The 21733-nt window shown below is 39.0% G+C and overlaps 1 protein-coding gene across 2 annotated transcripts in view; it reads left to right on the top strand.

Moving 5' to 3' along the window:
* The window catches only part of LOC105471607 (hydroxysteroid 17-beta dehydrogenase 12), a 168668-nt gene extending 147961 nt beyond the window's left edge, over positions 1–20707 (top strand). For both annotated transcript variants that reach the window (XM_011724155.3, XM_011724156.2), the window contains exons 8-11: positions 3638–3719; positions 5291–5356; positions 18808–18957; positions 19235–20707. In XM_011724155.3, the coding sequence (XP_011722457.2) occupies positions 3638–3719; positions 5291–5356; positions 18808–18957; positions 19235–19339 (403 nt within the window). In that variant the 3' untranslated portion in view covers positions 19340–20707. The remainder of the gene's footprint in view (positions 1–3637; positions 3720–5290; positions 5357–18807; positions 18958–19234) is intronic.
* The last annotated feature ends 1026 nt before the right edge of the window (positions 20708–21733 follow it).

Below are 21733 nucleotides of genomic sequence, written 5' to 3'. Positions count from 1 at the left end.
TGACAATTAAGGGAGTCTTATTGGGAATTTCACAGGTCTGAGGGAATTCCATGAGAGAGCATATCTATAAGAAGCTGTAAGTGCGAGGTACTGAGTTTTAGAGCTGGGCGAGTTTAATGTCTGGCTTGCGGGAGGACTCGTAATTAAAGAGAATATGTTTATAGGAAAAGGTACTTTCCTGTCAGCAGTTGGTGTTTTCTGCTTTGGGTTTTTTCACAACATTTTAGTTCTGGTAGATCCTCAGTAATTTGTACCACCGATAACACCATTGTGTGGCTGCTAGCAAGTAAGCAGTATGATGAATTAAGAATGTTGCATCACGGAAAACATTGCTTGACTTGTTTATTTGGATATTTGTCATAACGAACTAGAAAATGCACTGAAGTATGAGCAACATGAGTCTTCATTATAGAACTTCAGCAAAAATTCTTGATGTACCTTCCAATCTTAGAATTGTTCCCAAGTCCCCAGAAAATGAGAGATTAACCAGGGTTTGGTTTCATGTTTGTTTCTGTGTGCAATTAAGCACAGCCCATTTTGTCCTTCTGCTTGATATAACAGAGTTGTCATGAGTCTGCTGTGCCATGGAAACTGGTTTGACGTCACTAATTCTGCTTAGATGGAGGATTAGAGCTAGACAATGTGGTTGATTTTAAGGGCGAGTCTTTTGTGCCTTGCAGTCCCAAATGCTCAGCCCCATTTCTACATAGAGAACAGATACTGTATACAGTACAAAGATTAAGGCAGGCTATACCAGTATATTATCTATGATTCAGACAGAACTAAGTTGAATATTATTGCCCTTGGAAAGAAAGAGCGAGAGAATTTTACACTGTTGTGTGTGGGGGTGTGGGAGGAAGGTTTTTGCTAGACAAATATGTGAGCTTAATGGCAGGACAGAGATTTGTAGAAGGGCTATTTTCTCTACTGTCACTTTGGTACCATTATAAATGCTACTCTTTTATTTACTTAGGTCGAGTGCATTCTTGCTTTAACCTTTGTTAGTCTTAGATTTGTTTTCATATGTTTTAGCATGCAAATAGTGTATTTTGTATGAAGTACCCTCAAACTCTGACTTTTCACTAATTCAAAGCAACTCCACCTGCTAGAAGTTTTCAGTAGGATTAGAATATTTGAGAAACAAAATCTTAGTTGCCTCAAGGAGCAAACAAGTAAGGGAGCATGACTGCATGAATGTGACATCGGATAATTGATCTGTATTGTATTTTAATATGGGAAAGAAACTTTTATTAGCTTTAAATGACTTTTCCTGTATTTAGATCACTGCTTTGGTGAGTGAAGTTTTAAGGGTCTGTTTTGATCAGGTCAAGATTTAATTTTTGAAGTGCACTTGATAATGTTACATTTTACCTTTTACAGATTTTTAAATTGCATTTTGTTAGTGAGAAATGGAATTTAAAATGTAAGGTTTCTGTTCAAGGGCACATAAAACCACCCCAGCTAACTTGAGCATAATGGAGCATTTAATCCAGCTGATAGGCCAAGCACTGATAGGTTGCAGCTTCACTGGAAAGCCTCATTTTTCTGCATCTACTTCAGACTGGTTGTGTCTTCACTTGCTGTGAACGAGTTTGGACATAGCTGTTCCCAGTTATATGAGAAAAGGTGAAAATAAAATACTACCCATACCTACAAGGATGCTTAGGATACAGGAGGGGGATTGACTTGTCAAGATTGAGGGTTACTTCTTAGAAAGCCTATTGTGTTACATGCGATATGATCGTTTTCACTTGATTGGGATCTGCTCCCAGCTTAAAAGTGATACGTTCCAATATGTCATAAATATTTTTCTTGCTCTTTTCACAGATTTGTTGAGATAAATTTCACATACCGAACAATCTACCCATTAAAGTATACATGGTTTTTATACTTTAATGGTTTTTAGGGTATTCACAGAGCTGTGCAACCATCACCACAGTCTAATTTTTGAACATTATCAATACCCCAAAAAAGATAAAGATATTTTAAATATTACAAATTAATACTAAATTAAAAATCTCCTGTAACAAAAGTGGTCTTTCTGTTTTCATCAAAGGAATTTCTCACAAATATAGATAAAATGAAAGGACTAGATATTCATTGCTAATTTACCAGTTTTTATGTTAGAATTGTTGAGTTCTAACTCCTGATACAAACTATTACCTTAAAATTTAAAAAGAAAAGACTTTTCTGTTTCTGAGGAAAACACAAACAAAAAATACCAGAATGATATAATTAAACCATTGGCTACTTATTTCCAACTTTATTCAAAACCCTACTAATATTTTTAAATTTGAAATTTAATTTTTATCATCAAAATCTTAATGGATTTCACAGTTTAGGAAGGCACATAATACTAATAAGGACTTCTGTTAAACAACAACAACAATTTTTCCGGTGATACACACTAAGCCGAGTACTCCTACTTCCCTTTGATGGTTGAAGTGGCATCTCGCCTAGCGGCTGGCAGATGAAGCGGGTGACTTTTGGGGATTATTTCCTTTAAGATTTATGTCTGAAATAACTTAGATGCCATTTAATCATGTATTCTTTATTATTTTGCATAAAGGGGGTCTTTATAGTCCCTTTTTTGAGCTAAAAAGGTGTTGGAAGTAAATTCAGACAAAGAACAATGAGAAAGTGGGTTAAGAAAAGGAACCTAATATGGGAGACAGGAGGTGGATGGGATCAGGTTGCAGTGGCTGACAAAGGGGAATCCTCTGAGAAGAACGGATTTGAGAGGAAGAGTTGGTAGTTGTGACATTCCTAAACCATAATTCCACACTTTACCTAACCTAAACATACTTTTCAACAACTGGTATCTTTATAGCATTGCTTTTCTCAAGCTAATTTTCACTTTTTTGTAGAATTAGAAATTCCTGGTAACTTTGATTTTTTAACTTTCAGTAGTCTCTAAAAGTTACAATAACAATTGAGCTTTGCCTTTTGGCAAAAGACACAGTTTGATGAACTAGAGAGTAACATAATTTTCCAGTCAACTCTTTGTTGGTGCCCAAGTCTCTACAACCCAGGAAAAGTAGAAGTCGAAAGTAGAAGTGGAATCTACAACCCAGGGAAAGGATATAGCCATTCACTCATTGCCAGAAAGTTTTATTAAGTACCTGTTAGTTATGTGCTCAGTACCGTGTGGAATATTTTGAGGGAAAGTAGGCTATTATATACAGAAGCTTATGGTTTTGTTGGGACGAGGAGAGAATGTTTATATACATAGAATGATTAAATCCTACAGTAAAGTAGTACATGATGATATGCTAAAAGAAAGGTGCATGCAGGGAGTATAAGAGATCTGTAAGTAAAAATTCTTGGCACTGTGGCTAGAGAAGACCTCAGAGGGTAGAGATCAACTCGAGGAGACTGGAGATCTGATCTGGTCATGCCCTGGATTACTAAGACTGGGAAATGAGCTAATCGTGAAGAAGAGCTATTTTTAGTTGATTGAATTATGTCTCATTTACTGACCGAGCATAGCACGTACTGATGAAAGGCAGGGAGAGATGTGTGTTAGAAAAACAGCTACGTTATTCTGTTTCAAATAATTATATATCTCAATCTGTAATTCACAAACAACTGCATACTGTGGTTTCACTCCTTTTACATGGTACATTTTCCTTTTTAGATCCAAAGGGGCTATTCTGAACATCTCATCTGGCAGTGGCATGTTCCCTGTCCCACTGTTGACCATCTATTCTGCAACCAAGGTAAACAGTATTTTCTTAAATCATGTCAATATAGTAATAAGGAGTAATTTTTGATCTGAGAAATTAATGTAGATTTAACTTTCCTGAAGTTCTATTCTTGGCAGTTTTCCAATAGACTGAGAAGAAAAGGAAAATACCCTACTTGAGTTTCAAAAGAACCCGAGTTGGAGACATACTATATACTTACAGTAAACTTACAGATGGGACCCCAGGATATCAGATTCACAGATGCTGTTTTTCTCCCCCTAGTACTTTACTGATTTTGAAAGTGATACTTGTGCCTTCCATAGAGAGATGACCTAGGCAGTTAGCTTAGTTAATTAGAACATGATGTTAATGAGTCTGAGATTAGAGATTTGCTATATGAATGAATCCACTTCACACAGCATAGAAGAAATGCATCCAGTCAATGTGTAAATGTACATAGTAGGCACGAGATAGGCTGGGTGAGAGTGTATTTTGCCATGTTGTCCAGAATTCATAGATATTCTTTGTCACCTTTGGGGTGAGACAAGAATTTTCCAGAACTCTCTGGACAATGTCATAATTTCATACAATATCACCATTAACCTCTTCACATTACTGCTAGGAAAGTAATTTAGAATGTGTCTCCTACTGCCTGCAGGTCAATGGCGTCATCTTTAGATACATTGTTGAGGCATCGAATACATCTCTGAAGGGAAAATGATCACTCAGATGTTGAAATTAAGCAGACTTTTAGGGAAAAATAAACAAAAATATGTACAGTAAGAACTTGAAACATTTCAGGGAAGGAAAAAAGCAAAACCTCCGACTTCTTTTTCATGTGAAAAAAGTCACTACTGTCTTTTGAAAAGCTTGGTACCACCTCCCAACCCCTACAATCTACTTTCTGTGTCTGGGAATATACTATAGGCAAGTTTAAAATGAATGCCATGTTTCCTGAAGGGATTCGTGATCTTCAGCTTACCTGTTCTACTCCATGGGTACAAAACTATGACTAATTAGAACCCTTGAAAAGTCACTTGATTCTTTGCATTTCTAGTCTGAGGTTGAGTCCACATTTTACAAATAGATTTAAGGTTGTATTATCAGAAGAAGATGGGCTGTCACATTCACCTGTGTATTTCTTGGATCTTGTCATCCCAAAGCACCAAGAGGATGCTTGTTCTGTTCTTTTTAGCAACAACAAAATCCCCATGGAGCAGAGTTGAATGGACTTCATGTCATGTTTCTGTTTGAGTGACAAGTGGAGAGATGAAACGCATCCTTTGTTATATAAGAGAAAAATATTTTTTCTTGGAAAGTAACTTTCTGGGGGGAGAAAAGCATAAAAAGAATCTTTTCCAGTTAAATCAAAATTTGATCTGGATATTATATTTGGTAATATAATAAATACTTCATTTAGTGGCAGATAAAAACCACTTGAGGTTTTGAGGTGTTTTTCTAAGTTCTCTTCTGCATTTGAAATGAAAAAAAGATGAGAAATTATAGCATTAAATGATTAGTTTATTATTTTTGTTTCCATGGCTACAAATCAGGCAGATTGATGTAATGTGTGTGTTTTCTTCTCACTCCCACTCCCCTCCCAGACTTTTGTAGATTTCTTCTCTCAGTGCCTCCATGAGGAGTATAGGAGCGAGGGCATCTTTGTGCAGGTGAGTGGAGTTTGTTTCACTTAAGTATCCCTGTTTTTGTGTGGTTTCCAACAGCAACTGTTGCTGTCTTGGCAACAACAACAAAAAAATCATATTCCTCAGTAACTGAATGTGACATTAGCACACCATTAAAAACATGGTTTCTTTTTCCTTTATGCACTTGTCTCGATTTTTAAAAAATTATCCCCTAGAATTTCCAAGTAGGGATACTTAAAGTAGAACTAAACACAGTATAAATAGCTGAAGCATATTTTTTAGTTCTTAGGGTTTTATTTTGAGAGACCAAGACTATCAGCATCTCTCTCTTTTTTAATTGTGGTAAAATAAACATAAAATTTACTATTTTCATCATTTTTAACATGCAGTTCAGTGGCATTAAGTCCATTCACATACTGTGCAACCACTGCCACCATCCGTCTCCAGAACTTTTTTCGTCTTCCAAAACTGAAACTCTGTACCCATCAAACATGAACTCCCCATTTCCCCTTCCCTCCGGCCCCTGGCAACCACTGGTTGATTTTCCATCTCTATAAATTTGACTATGCTTAGTACCTCATATGGGTGGAATCATACAGTATTTGATCTTTTGTGACTGGATTATTTCACTTAGCATGTCTTCAAGGTTTAAGTTCAACACGTTGAAGTATGTGTCAGAATTTTCTTCCTTTTCAAGGCCGAATAAAATGCTATTGTATATAGACCACATTTTGCTTATCCATTTACCTGTCAGCGGGCATCTGGGTTGTTTCCACCTATTGGGTATTGTAAATAATGCTAATATGAGCATGGGTTTACAAATATCTCTTGCAAACTCTGTTTTCAGTTCTTTTGTATATGTATACAGAAGTGGAATTGCTGGGTCATATGGTAATTCTGTTTTAAATTTTTTGAAGAACTTTGCCATTTTCCATGTCAGCTGCACCAGTTTACACTTCCACTGGCAGTGTGCAGGGTTCCAGTTTCTCCACATCTTCACTAACACTTGTTATTTTCTATTTTGTTTGGTTTTTGTAATAGACATCATAACGGGTATGAAGTGGTATCTCATTGTGGTTTTGATTTGTTTTTCCCTGATGATTAGTGATATTGAGCATTTTTTCATGAGCTTATTTGGTCATTTGCATATCACCTTTGAAGAAATGTCTATTCCAGTCCTTTGCCTAAGTTTAATAAAATCATGTTGTTTGGTTTCTTGTCATTGTGTTGTAGAAATGATCTATATATTCTGGATGTTGTCCCCTTATTAGATACATGATTTGCAAAGATTTTCTCCCATTTCATGAGTTGCCATTTTATTTTGTCTTTAGTCTGCATAATGCCTTTTTATTCACAAAAGTTTTTAATTTTGATGTAGTCCAGTTTATCTGTTTTTTTCTTTTGTTGCTGGGGCTTTTGGTGTCAAATCCAAGAAATGCTTGCCAAATCCAGTGTCAGGAAGCTTTCCCCCTGTTTTCCTGTAGGAGTTTTCTAGTTCTAGTTCTTTGATCCATTTTGAGTTAATTTTTATATACTTTTGAGTTTATTATGTAGCCAGCAGATACAATGCTGTGAAAATACAAAATATGAGAGAAAGCAAATATAGGAGTTTTAATGGGTGGCAATTTCAAATTAGCCATTCTTCAATTGAAAGAAATAATATTTCTGGCCGGGCGCGGTGGCTCACGCCTGTAATCCCAGCACTTTGGGAGGCCGAGGCGGGCGGATCACGAGGTCAGGAGATCGAGACCATCCTGGCTAACACGGTGAAACCCCGTCTCTACTAAAAATACAAAAAACTAGCCGGGCGTGGTGGCAGCGCCTGTAGTCCCAGCTACTCGGGAGGCTGAGGCAGGAGAATGGCGTGAACCCGGGAGGCGGAGCTTGCAGTGAGCTGAGATCCGGCCACTGCACTCCAGCCTGGGCGACAGAGCGAGACTCCGTCTCAAAAAAAAAAAAAAAAAAGAAATAATATTTCTGTGCTCAGGCAGTTTTTAAAAATGTCTTGGGAGAAGCTGCAATTTGTACCTCTTTCCTGCTCCTGCCCATCAGCTACCCCACCTCTATGCATGTCTGGTGTTTACTGTGGCTTCCGTTCCTGTGAGGCAAGTATTTCACTTTTTGTACCCTGAAGCCCCAAATGATTGATCAAAATAATAATAGTGAATATTTGAGTGGATACTTTTCAGGTACAGTGCTAAACACTTTTATATGTATCATTTCACTGTATCTCATAACAATCCCATATGATGGTGTGATGATGACTATTATTATTTTTGATTGCAGAAATTGGGGCTTAGAGAGGGTAAGCCACTTGCCCGTGTTGAACTGGTACTCAAATCTGGGTCTATTTGGCACTAAAGCCTTTGTCTTTAAACACTGGACTACTTGCTGCAGGCCTGTAGGTCAGCACTGAATACTTTCTGGATCCATCTGTGCTCAGGGAGTGATAGAACCAGAAGGTGGTTGGTTGGTTAGTTCCATTTCCTCCTTTATGCCTGTAGACCATCAAGATGGGCCTAAATGTCATGTAGATGTAGCTTCTAAACCTTTTTATTGAGTAGATACTGGTGGGAGCTGAATCACCTACTGTGAGATAGAATGGTAATGAGAGGAAGCAGGGATGACTGTTTCCTCATCTTCCAAGATCAACTAAGAGCCTGCTTCCTCTAAACCCTGACCTGAGCTTTTATCCTAGGGAACCTTAGAGGTCATAGCCACTTGGCGTTATTTCCGGCTTGCAGCTTCCCATATGTATAGGTTTCATTCAGAAGGACATGTTTTCGAGAATCCTGGATTTTATACAAAATTACTGTACTCTCTTTTTCTTCTTTCCTTGACACCAGTCGTTTTAATGTTAGTAACGCCAATGTTCTATGTAGAATATGTTGTATTTTAGTGACAAGGAAACCAGTAAAACATTCGTGAGAAGCTATTACATTCCATGAGAAGGTATTCGTGGGAAGGTAACACATGCCATGCAATGGTATACCATTTTCTTTCTGATGAATCTAATTGTAATCACGCTATTAACTGAATAGTTTGTAAACACCTATTGTGACTAGGCAGGAATCCTAAAAAGGTCCGTTGGTGATTGACCTATAAGCAGAGTGACCAGACGCTGTAAGAAGCAGGCCTAACCAAATGCACCAAAGGGCTGAGAGAAAGATTTCCAGGGCAGGCAAACTGTGGCCCAAGCCTTAAGAGAGGGACAGGGGCCATAGGGCTTAGGTGCAAATGGGGCTGGGAGAAGATATGGTGAGTAGAACTGGAGAGGAGTTGGGGAAGGGTTGCCAACAGAGGAAACAGTCATGAGCATTTCAGAGGGCAGAGCATGTACTAGACACTGGGATGTCCACTCTGGCCTGAACGTGGGGGAGGACGATGGAGTGGCAAGAAAGGAGATGGCCTTGTGGAGTTCAAATTTAATCCTAAACCCTATGGGCAGCCACTGGAGGACTAGGAAGGAAAGCAACATTATCTGATTTGTATTTTAATAAGATCACCCAGGAAACATGTGTGGGCTGGAGTACAAGGCAGAATCAGCTGATAAATACTCCTAGTCCAAAAAATTTGTGGGCATAAAACACCACCAAAGAAAAGCCAATCATTTTTAACTCTGAGCTTCATTTAGACTACATTTTTTTTTTTTGCCCCTTTGATCAGAATTAATAAGAGGTTCTCTTTCTATTATTCTTCAACATTCTGATGTATTCACACAGAATGACGACTGTGCCTTCCCTCACAACCATTTGAGTCTTTATTTTTTCATCAAATTCATTCAGAGTTTAAACCTTGAATGAATTCATGTGACAAAACACAATGACGGCTGAAATGACTGTTTATAATTCATTATTAGAGAAAAACAAAAGTTCATCAAAATAAAATATTTCAGAAGACAAATGCTAATGTGTTTTTACAGTAGCTTCTAGTCCCACCAGATTACTAGGTGGGAAATCTGGAGAAAAGATCTTTGAGGGAAACAAGTTGTGAGAATGTGAGAGGAGACAGTCTTGCTGGTGGCACTTGTTGTTTGTGGTAAACGGGAGACCTGCCTTTTCCATGGCATCACAGAAAACTCTGGTTGTGCATGAAATTTCAGCCTGTTTATCAGAATGACTTCTAGTCCAATGCTATGTGGCTATGTTTCCGTTTTTTTTCTAATCCTTGCAAAGAACGCTATCTTTTTAGGTCTACCTCCATGTGAATGTACATCGGATTGCTCTTTTGGGGAAGGAAGAGGGTATATTGTTCAAATTCTAGATTGTTTCCTATTACTTCTTAATAGTTTTCTTTTGCATTTCTCTCCCCATCTTTCCTTCAACTTCTTAACTTCTTTCCCATAATTTTATAAGATCATTTAAAATTGCCTTCAAGAATTCAGATTTGCCATTATATAATCATTTCCTGGAAATGCAAAAACACAATAACAACAAGAAGTGATGTAAATGCCCTGGAGGTGAATGATGGGCCTGAGAGACTATTTGATTTTGAACAGAGGATGAGAAGCACATTCTCAAGGAAACCTTATCATAAGTGTAGTCTGTTGATGAGGACTGTTTGTTCTCATTACCTTATAATTAAAGTCCAGTCAAAAAAAAAGACACTTGTGTCTTTCAAAAGACAAAATTATTATAAGCAATTTGACTGGCTAGGTAGTGGGCCCTAGCCCTGGGCTGCTTCTGCCTACCCTGTACTGACTACCAGTTAATACTGAGCAAGCAGGAAGTAGCTAAGACTAAGACTAAATCGTAAAACTATACCTCTTGAACTCTTATTCTGCAAAATTTTCATAAGCCTTCTGGTTTAAAAAAATTATTTGGAAATAATTTCAAGTCTACAGAAAAGTTACAAGAATAAAAATAGTTCAGACAAAACTCTGATGCCCTTCGCTTAGATTTACTTACTGTTAACATTTTACCACATTTGTTTTATCGTTGGAGAGTAAGTGCAAACATTATGGTCCTCCAATTCTAAATTCTTGAGTGTGTACTTCTGAAAAATAAGGAGTTGTTTGTTTGTTGTTTGACAGGTTCTCACTCTGTCACCCAGGCTGGAGCGTAGTGGAGCTATCACGGCTCACTAGAGCCTTGACCTCCCAGGTTCAACTGATCCTCCCACCTCAGCCTCCCGAGTGGCTAGGACCCCAGGCATATGCCACCAAGCCTAGCATTTTTCGTTGAGACAGGGTCTCACTTTGTCACCCAGGCTGGTCTCAAACTCCTGAGCTCAAGTGATTCTCCTGCCTTGGCTTCCCAAAGTGCTGCGATTACAGGTGTGAGCCACCACACCCAACCAGATAAGGATATTCTCATATATAACCACAATACCCCTATCAACTCAGATTTAACAGTGATACAATAATTTTATCTAATGTATTATTTGTGCCCAATTTTTGGTCTTATAATATTCTTCATCCTGTCCTCTTCCTCCACTAAAGAATGCAATCTATGATCAGGTGTTATATTTAGTTGTCCCGTCTCTTTTGTTTCCTTTAACCTGGGATATATCTAAAACCTTTATGTTTTATGACAGTGACTTTTTTAAGAGTACAGTATTCCTCCTTTTTAATTATACATTCCTCATTTGGGGTTTCTTTGATGCTTCCTTAGAGAAACCCAAAAGCAAGATTCGGGTTATGCTTTCCCGGCCAAAATATCACATATGTATGTGATGTTGTGTCCTCAGGGCCTCATGTGGGGAGACACACGAGATCCATCCGCTCATTGGTGGCCATGTTTCTGAACCCCCACTCCAGGTGTTACCCAACTCCTCTGCCATATAATTACCATTATTTCCCTTGCACTAAGAAGCAATCTGTGGGGAGACCTAAAACCGTGCAAATATTTTGGCCCTTATCAAAATTTCCCCTAGATATAGCATCAGTGATGTTTCTTCACAAACCTGCCTCATAAAGAGATTTTTGATGCTAAAGAATCCCTGAAGCCCTGCCTGGATATTTCATCATTTCAAGATGAAAAGTCACAGCTAAAGCATGGTCACAGTGTCCTCAGTCCAGGCTGTGGTTTTATGAAAATTGCATTGGTCATCAGTGTGCCTAGAGGCAGAGAAGAAAAGACACTGAGCTTGGAGTGGGTGGACCAAGGTTTGAGTTCTGCCTTCAACACCTGGTGATCATCTGACCTACAGAAAGTTGCTTCATTACTTTACACCTTAATCTCCCCTTCTAGCAAGTGGGATAAATGATATGAGATAAAAACACTCCAAGCTGGGAAATGATATATAAGAGTGAAGAAGAGAGGAAAGAGACTTATATTTATTGGATATCTGCAATATGCCCATGTTTTCACCTTTGTTTTCTCATTTTACACAGATATTAACCTAGTCCCATTTTACAAATAGGAAACAGGATCAACAGGAGTCCTGTGCTGGGCGCGAGGGCTCACACGTGTAATCCCAGCACTTTGGGAGGCCGAGGCAGGTGGATCACTTGAAGTCAGGAGTTCAAGGCCAGCCTGGCCAACATGACGAAACCCATCTCTCCCAAAAAAAAAAAAAAATTAGCCAGGTGTGGTGGTGCGTGCCTATAAACCCAGCTACTCTAGGGGGCTGAGGTACAAAAATTGCTTTAACCTGGGAGGCAGAGGTTTCTGTGAGCTGAGATCGCACCCCTGCACTCTAGCCTGGGCAACAGAACGAGACTTTGTCTCAAAAAAATGAAAATAAAGAGGAGTCTTGAAACTTGCTTAAGGTCAGTTTAGTTTATCAAACAGCTCGTGCCTGCTTTTACCAGGTCGTTGGCTAGACATCTAGGAAACAAAGGTAAATAAGACCCAGTCCCTGTCCTGAAGGCACACAGAGAAAAAACAGATATTTAAACACATTATACCCACAGTAAGTCCAAAACTAGAGGTATATATCATGTTCCACATGTCTTCAGTCAAGAAATATTTAGAAAGCACCGAATAATCTGGCAAAAGACAGAGCCTCTGCTGTGGTTGAATTTACATTTATCGGGAGGGAGACAGACATTAAACAAATCCACGAATAAGACAATTGTATAGAGTGATATGTTCTCGAGAAGAAACTAAAAAAGAGTGATATGTTCAAGAACATGGGGAAGTGTAGAGAATGTACCAGTCTTGGTGTGAGTAACTCCGTCTGCAAAGAGGTGTTGCTCAGTCATTGAGTGTTTTGCTCAAGATCACACAACTAGTAAGTGGTCAAGCTGGAATTCGAATCCAAGTTGGTCTGATTTTAACCAGTGCTGATTTTTTTTTTTTCCTATTACCCTACCACCTCTGTTTTCACATCCCAGACTTAATCCTTTAGGAAATCCTTGCAGCATACCCACGATTTGACTACTTCTCATGACCTCCACTGCTACCACTCTATCTGAGCCACCATCATAGCTTGTCCTGGACATTTTGCAGTATCTTACTATCTGGCCTTCCTACACCCATTGTGGTTTAACAGCCCCTACAGTCTACTTATAGCAGCCAGAGTGATCTCTTTAAAATAAAATCCAGCTGGGCACAGTGGCTCACACCTGTCATCTCAACACTTTGGGAGGCTGAGACGTATAGATTGCTTGGGCTCACTGAGTTCAAGACCAGTCTGGGCAACATGGTGAAACCCTGTCTCTACAAAAAATACAAAAATTAGCCAGGCATGGTGGTGTGTGCCTGTGGGTCCTTGCTACTTGGGAGGCTGAGGTGGGACGATGGCTTGAGCCCAGGAGGTGGAGGTTGCAGTGAGCCAAGATCGCACCACTGCACTCCAGCCTGGGTGACAGAGCGAGACTGTCTCAGAAAAAAAAAAAGAAAAAAAGAAAAAAAAAAATCCAGTTACTTCACTGCTATGCTAAAAATTCTCCCATGGCTTCTCATCTCTTTCACAATGAAACCATGAGTTCTTATGACCCTCCATGTTCTGATTTCAAACTTCCACGTTATCATATTCCCTCCCCGCCTTCCTACTTCCGTGGCCTCCTTGCGGTTCTGGAAATACCTTGAGGACGCCTTCACTTCAGGGCCTTGCACTTGTGCCTTCAGTCTCAAAGGCTCTTCACCCAGATATCCTTTTGGCCAACTCCGTCTCTGTTCAGATCTTTGGTTATAAGTCACCACATCCAAGGGGCCTTTCTTGAGAACCCATCTGCAGGCTCAGCCTCTATCAGCTTTTACCCAGGTATTTTTTTCATCTTCCTTTTTTATCATCGCCTGCCAATACTGTACACCTTTTTGTTATTATTATTTGTTTGTGGTCTATATCCCCCTACTGAAATGTAAGCTCTGTAAGATGAGGGACTCTGTTTTTATTCACAATGAATTTTATTCATTAAGTTCCCATTGCCTAAAACATTGTTCTAGTAGGTGCTCAGGAAATAGTTTAGTGTTAAGTGAATGCCTTTTGCGAGATTACACTGTTTTTCTTTTTGTTCCTTGAACGTTAACATACAAATTCCACATCTTTGGAGGTAGGTTATTTACAAGATTATCAGCCAACATTTATCAAGGATCTTTGTGTAGAGCACCATATTTTGAACTCCTTCATTTTGGATTTTGATGCTAAGATTTATATGTATTGTTATTACAGGGCCTTTTTTCATTGCTGTGTAACCAGGGATCTCTGTACCATCAGAACGATTCCTTTTTCCTGAAACTTCTAGAAAGTCTAAGGGTTTCTGCCAAGTAGATAATCAAGGGCCTTTATGTGGAAAAGCTAATTTCATGCTCTGCAAGTAAAGTAATACACACTCCAAAACTAGAATATAGGTGTATAATTATTTAGGTTTTTGTATACCAGAACCTGAAATAGTAGATGAATACACAGATTTCAGGCAAAGAAGTTTTCCTAATATTCTTCATAGGAGCCCCAGCTTCTGCCTTAAGAGTGTGTGCTGGCTACACGGTTGAATTTAATGCTCAGTAAAGGCAGATGTGACACCATGTCTGAAATCTCATACTGTGCAAATATATTAGACCCTGGTGTCTTCTGGGTTTACATTTTCCCAAGTCATTGTCTTGTGATATTCTGGTCATTTTTCCATTGAAAAGCATGTTTAGTACACAGATGATGACACCTGAAAGATGCCCTACCATGTTAAGTTCCAAGGTTCAATCCCTGATTCTTGAATACTGCCATGCAGTTTCAGGCATCTTTCTTTCCACTACTCCATGGCCATAAGCATTCCTCTTCTGAATCAAGCACCCCTGAATTGTACTATGAAGTCCAGTTATCTAAGCAAGCTTCTCCAGTGGGTGAGAAAAAAGATACCAAGTTGTCGGGCCTGGGTGTGGTGGTTCACGCCTGTAATCCCAGCACTTTGGGAGGCCAAGGCAGGCAGATCACCTGAAGTCAGGAGTTCAAGACCAGCCTGACCAACATGGAGAAACCCCGTTTCTACTAAAGATACAAAATTAGCTGGGTGTGGTGGCAGGCCCCTGTAATCCCAGCTACTTGGGAGACTAAGGCAGGGGAATTGCTTGAACCAGGGAGGTAGAGGTTGCAGTGAACCGAGATGGCGCCATTGCATTCCAGCCTGGGCGACAGAGTGAGACTCCATCTCAAAAAAAAAAAAAAGATACCAAGTTGTCTCCAGTGATTTTATTTTTTTTATTTTTATTTTTTTAAATAGGCTAAGCAAAGAAGCACCAACAGCTATGCTTTATGGCCTAATTAATTATTTGCCATTTGGGAATTCTAAATCTGAAGACCAGGATACTTGCCCACACCTGCAGCTCTCAAGGTCAGGTTGTTTCTGAGCTGGCAATATTTGTAATGGGAACTTGTTGAGCTTGAGCAACTTGAAAAATGTGTTCTGCCCACAGTTTCCTATAAAAGTATGAGTATCTTCTTGACCTGTTTCCCATAATGTTTTCCTGAGTAAGCAGAATAAATCAATTAATTATCACTTGTTGGGGTTTTTTCTTTCTTTCTTTTTTTTTTTTTTTTTGAGACGGAGTCTCGCTCTGTCGCCCAAGCTAGAGTGCAGTGGCGTAATCTCTGCTCACTGCCAGCTCTGCCTCCTGAGTTCATGCCATTCTCCTGCCTCAGCCTCCTGAGTAGCTGAGACTACAGGCGCCCACCACCACGCTCAGCTAATTTTTTGTATTTTTAGTAGAGATGGGGTTTCACCGTGTTAGCCAGGATGGTCTCCCGACCTCATGATCCGCCCGCCTCGGGCTCCCAAAGTGCTGGGATTACAGGCGTGAGACGCCGCGCCCGGCCACTTTTTGGGCTTTATTTAACAGTTTAAGGGTGTACCTAGATGGCTTTTTGATATCTAAGATATTTCTTTACCTTCACATAACTTGGAATATTTATTTTTAAATCATTGGCAAGTAGCGATAAGTACGCCTGTTTAGATAGGTGGTCTTATATATGCTTCAGAAATTCTAAAATTTTGGCTCGAATGTTCATATTATCAACTTCTTGGTGTAATTAATTTTCTGGATCATAGCAGTGGAAAGAGACCCCAGTACTCTTCTTCAGTGCTGTCCATAATGAAGTGTCTTTTGCCAACTCATTCAATAGATATTAATTGTGTCCCTGCTATGTACCAAGTACTGTTCTAAAGCATTAAAAATATGTGGTGAATATGACCAAGTCTTCATGGAGTTTGTGTTCTAGAAAAGGATACACAGCCTGGTGAATGGATTCAGTTTTCTGTACCGTTTTGCCTCCCTCCTGCCACTCTTCACACATTTCCAGCATTTGAACCATCCTGAGCTATGCAGTTCCCTGAAAAACATCATGCTCTTCTGTGGCTCCGTTTCTTGGCTCCTGCTGTTCCCTTATTTGTTTACAATCAGGCAAATTCTTGCACTTCATTTAAGACTTAGCTCAAATGCTGTTTCATCTTTGAACCCTCCACTAGGCCATAACTGTTAACTGCCTTGATTTTAAACCATTGTGGAAATAAATATCCTTTCTAGAAAAGAATTTACATTTCTTAGCTGGAAAAACATAACCCAACTTGGAATTCCTGAGTATGCTTCTCTTGTCCCCACCCCTTGATCTGGGGGTTCTCTAGACTATCTCTGTGGTTTAGCTGCATGAAGAGTTAACTTGTGGCACCACCAAGTGGTTCCGTCAGGCAGTGCAACTTAGTTCTCCTACAAGATCAAAGAAGTCCAATTTATACCATGTACCTATGAAGGGAGGGAAGAAGATGGCAGAAAGGATGGAAGAAAGGAACAAAGAATTATAATGCAATTGAGAAGTGTAATGATTGGACCATCTCTACCTCTAGAAGCTTAAAATCTTACAATACCTTTAGCAGGCTTGCGATCTATATTTGGGATTTTTTTTTAAATCTTCACTATTTTGTGACCTTTAAACCTAACACATAGAAATGATAAATGGTTTGCTTAAGTTCCTTCATTATGTGAGACCAGAGTATTTGCATATACTCGTTTTTTCCTTACTACTCAGCTTTGCTCTGGGGAATAACCTTTTCTTTACTGACCCATTGTGAGAGCCTCATTGAACTCTGCATTTCCTACTCGGTCTGAGTCTGAGATCTCACCATAGCATGTGCTCTCATAGACTATATCCTTGTGGCAAAATGGTTCTTAAAAGATTTGACAAAAAAAATTTTTTTTGCTAAGTGAGGGATAAATGTATAGTGATAATCCCAATAAACAAATTCTCAGAAATCAAAAGTTACCTAATCAAAGTTGGCTCAAATATTGAAGTACTTCAGTGAAATTAGTTTACTTAGTATGAGTTCATGCCTGCAGGGACAGGGAAACAGAAAGATGGAGAGTGACAGCACTCTATCTGGGGTTCTTGGTTCTAATGGGGAGGCTGAGGTTTCATCTAACCTGTCAAGGAGAGTGGGTTGCATTCCTTGACTTACACTTTGGAGTGGGAAAAATGCAAAGCACACACATACACAAAAATCCAGAGATATGAGACCACTCTTTCTAGGTCTCAGCATGAAGCAAATCCATAGAATGGAACAGATCTCAATTTGATTGAACTTTTAAGATTTTGACCACCATGTGTTAGAACCATTCCTTTTCTTTAATAGAAGTGTCATTGGGCCAGGTGTGGTAGCTCACGCCTGTCATCCCAACACTTGGGGAGGCTGAGGTGGGAGGACCACATGAGCCCAGAAGTTTGAGACCAGCCTGGGCAACATGTTGAAACTTTGTCTCTACAAACAAATTTATTTATTTATTTATTTATTTTTTTTTTTTTTTTTTTTTTTTTTGAGACGGAGTCTCGCTCTGTCACCCGGGCTGGAGTGCAGTGGCCGGATCTCAGCTCACTGCAAGCTCCGCCTCCCGGGTTCACGCCATTCTCCTGCCTCAGCCTCCCGAGTAGCTGGGACTACAGGCGCCCGCCACCTTCTACAAACAAATTTAAAATTAGCTGGGCATGGAGGTGCACGCCCGTGGTCCCAGCTACTCAGAAGGCTGAGACCGGAGGATCACTTGAGCCCAAGAGGTCAAGGCTGCAGTGAGCTATGATCGTGTCACCACACACCAGCCTAAGCAACAAGCAAAACCCTGCCAAAAAAAAAAAAAGAAAGAAAGAAAGAAAGAAAGAAAGAAAGAAAGAAAGAAAGAAAGAAAGAAAGAAAAGAAAAAAGAAAAGAAGTATCATTGCAATGATACTTCACACATGTGAGATAAACAATACATTCACCCTTTGTTGAACTACCATGCCCAGGTTATTTCAAACTATGGAAGGATCTCTTGTATCATGACTCAGGACTTGTTATAACAAGGTTTCCTTATACTCTGTGTTGAATCACATCCAAAATGCAGAAAGCATAAGCAATAAAGAACCTAACATTATTGAAGTTCCTCTAAAGGTCGTGTCCAGATTTGTCACCCCACACCCATCCAGTCAGGTGTCTTTTAGTTACTCAAATGGTTTCCATATTGTTAGACTGTGTTCCCTCTAAAAAAGAAGAAAAGGGGAGGTGGTTCTGTCTTTTATATCAATAAAATTCTTCATAAAACTCAGAAGTAGAATGGTGAGAAACTAGGGAAGAAAAGTAGTAATGCAAGGCTGAGAAAATAAGATGTCTGTTTAAGAAGGATCAAAGCTGATAGAACAAACTTAATTAGCCATGAATTATAGAGAAAGTTGGTATTATCCTGTTAGGAGAGTAAAGTATCAAACATCTCCTACTTGGTGGTTCTGTCTCAATGTTCAGTTTACTAAGTGGAAAAAATATCCTATCCTGAATCTGTGCTATCTAGATTATTTAATGCTTTCCTTTCTAAAGATTCAAAAAGGTAGATTTCTGCTTATTTTTAATACTTTCTCTGGTCTCAAACTCTGTTTTATGGAGAGATTGGTTTGTTACAATTTGTTTTATGGTATCATATGTTCTATCAAGTTGGCTTTAGATAGCCACTTCTCTTTTCTTCTCTCTCTCTAAAGATACAGATGTTTCTGCCACTAAAAGCAGTCAAGCACCCCTGTACATTCTGAGTTTGTGGCCTGACTAATCAATGGCATGTTTTCTGGGGCGGGTGTTACCTTTCTAGAGTGTCCTGCCATACTTCGTAGCTACAAAACTGGCTAAAATCCGAAAGCCAACTTTGGATAAGCCCACTCCGGAGACATTTGTGAAGTCTGCAATTAAAACAGTCGGCCTGCAATCCCGAACCAATGGATACCTGATCCATGTTCTTATGGTAGGTAGATTGTTTGAGTCGCAAATCAGTACTTTCTGGCTTGGGGTTTCTTTCCCATTGAGTTACAGGATAGTATGTAATAGATTAGCATATATACATTGTCCAGCCATAGTAACAAGACATCTATGTCCTGTTATAATCATAATGGTTGTATACCCAAGAACTTTACAATCTACCTCTAAATAAAAACAACACTATAATAAAATGTCAAATCATATGCTTCAATTTAGCCCAAATTGTAGGCTATAATTACGTATCTCTTGCATTGTTTCCCTAGGGATGGATAATCTCAAACCTGCCTTCTTGGATTTATTTGAAAATAGTCATGAATATGAACAAGGCTACACGGGCTCACTATCTGAAGAAAATCAAGAAGAACTAAGCATTGATAACTGCATTGTAACTTGGCCAGATGCTCCAGCATATGCACGTTCACTGCAAGGCACCCTACTGATTTTGAAAATCTGAAGTTGTCATTTCAATAGTTATTAACGTGACTAAATGTTATCTTAACTAAGAGAAAAACAGAAGTTGCTTTTAGGGGTTTCTGACATATATTCTGGATATTACCAGAGGTAATTTTGAAGTTTAATATAAATGCTCATATCAAATGAATATAGAACTAATATTGTTGAGAACAGCTAATAGGAAGAAATACTATTATAGCAAATCACAGAATGATAGACTCAAACATAAAACTCGGCAGTTTTATCTGCTTCAAAGTGCCATTGACCATTATTCCTGTATTTTCTCTGAAGCTGATTATAAAAACCAATGTCCAGCTACTCTTTTGTGTTTGACACTTTGAAGAAATGGAGATTGATTTGATTTGTTTATAAGCAGACACACTGCAATTTACAAAGATCTCTTTAAGGTTTTATAAAATTATCTTCCAGTTTGTACATTTATATGGAATTGTTCTTTATCAAGGGTAGCTAATGACGTGAAAATAATTGTGAATATGGAGTTATTTCTGACACATGAAACCCACCAAACTACGCTTTCTTATAATGCATATTTCTTCTCAGTTTAAATGTATGTAAATATCAAAGCTATATGGTATGATTTATAAAGATAAATGGGCCAAAGTGCACATTGAGACTGGCACCCATCTATGGTACCACTGAAACCCTGACCCAGAAAAGTGGCTTGCTTGGACACCCAGTCTTCTTTGTTTCTGCATTTAACCAATATTGATCACACATGTGACACAGGCTAGTCCTATGAAAGTAATGACTTCATAAAAATGGCATTATAATTTTTAAATTGATACTCTGTAGGTAGGTGCTGATATAATTAGTTTTAATAAAACATGCTGTAACCATGGTATACAACAAAAATACATTTATTTGGTGATTGAAATTAAGGCCATATTTACAATGACTTAATATAAGGCTGACTTTTATCCTGCTTCATAACTTGTACGGGGAACTCACCAAGAAAGAATTCAATACTGTGAAATATGCAACAAGAAGATTGGCCTTTACCTAGGCTGTGGTTCCTAAGCTCTGAGTTTTAAGCACCTGTAGATTTGTATTAAAAACAAGAAAAAATGGGGCCTTAGTTTCTGGCTTTTAATTTTGCCAGCTAAGGACATAAAACAAAAACAAACAAACAAAAACAAATAACCATCTGCTATCAGCATCATTATGTAAAAGAAAATATATTTTAGCCCCTAAAATTAGGAAGAATGTAATCTCAGAATAAAGATTGTCATTTAAATTGAATAAACATAGCTTTATGAAAAACACATTGTTTGCCCTTTTTTCCTCTCATTTTATTGTAGAAATGGTGACACCACAATGACGTGGGCGGTATTGTATCTGCTTTCACATGTTGGTTGGTTGGTTGGTTGGTTGGTTGGTGAGTTGGTTTTGGTGTAGTAGTCGGTAGTGGTGGTAGATAGAGGAGGGATTCGTTTGCAAGTATATAAAATACTTTTTCTTTTATCCCAGTTAGAAAATACTTGTAGGCTAAGCACAGTGGCTTACACCTGTAAACTCAATGCTTTGGGAGGAAGGCAGGAGGATTGCTTGAGCCCAGGAGTTCAAGCCCAGCCCGGGCAATATAGCAAGCTCTTGTCTCTACAAAAAAAAATTAAAACATAAAAAATTAGCCAGGTGTGGTGGCACGCACCTGTAGTCCCAGCTACTTGGAAGGCTGAGGCAGGAGGATTGCCTGAGCCCAGGGATTAGAAGCTACAGTGAGCTATGATTGGACTACTGCACTCCAGTCCGATTGACACAGTAAGACCCTCTTAAAAAAAAGAAAAGAGTTATAATTCTGGCTGGAAAATCCCTTAACAATTTCAAAACTTCTAAGCTGTGGCTTTGATTGCTTCAACTTGGCAAGCACCCACTTGTATTTGACATTCAAGGGTGAAGATGATGACATAAAAATGTATTTTTCTAGGCACATGAAAAGAAAAATTATGTTAAAAGAGAAAACAGTATACTCCAAACCTTCAAAATAGCGAAGTAAAAATTTTAGACTTAATTTTATGTTGACTTGATTTTATGTTCTAATGCATACTAGGTAAGATTCAAACACAGATGGGCCAGGCGCAGTGGCTCACACCTGTAATCCCAGCACTTTGGGAGGCTGAGGCCGGCCGATCACGAGGTCAGGAGTTTAAGACCAGCCTGGCCAACATGGTGAAACCCTGCCTTTAAAAAAATACAAAACTTAGCTGGGCGCAGTGGTGCAGTGTAGTGGGACTGGTGTAGTCCCAGCTACTCAGGAGGCTGAGGCAGGAGAATCCCTTGAACCCGGGAAG

The sequence above is a fragment of the Macaca nemestrina genome, chromosome 12, assembly GCF_043159975.1.
Source record: "Macaca nemestrina isolate mMacNem1 chromosome 12, mMacNem.hap1, whole genome shotgun sequence".
NCBI classification, from domain to species: domain Eukaryota; kingdom Metazoa; phylum Chordata; class Mammalia; order Primates; family Cercopithecidae; genus Macaca; species Macaca nemestrina.
Note: the sequence above shows the minus strand (reverse complement) of the source record. Positions and strands in the feature narration are given on the sequence as shown.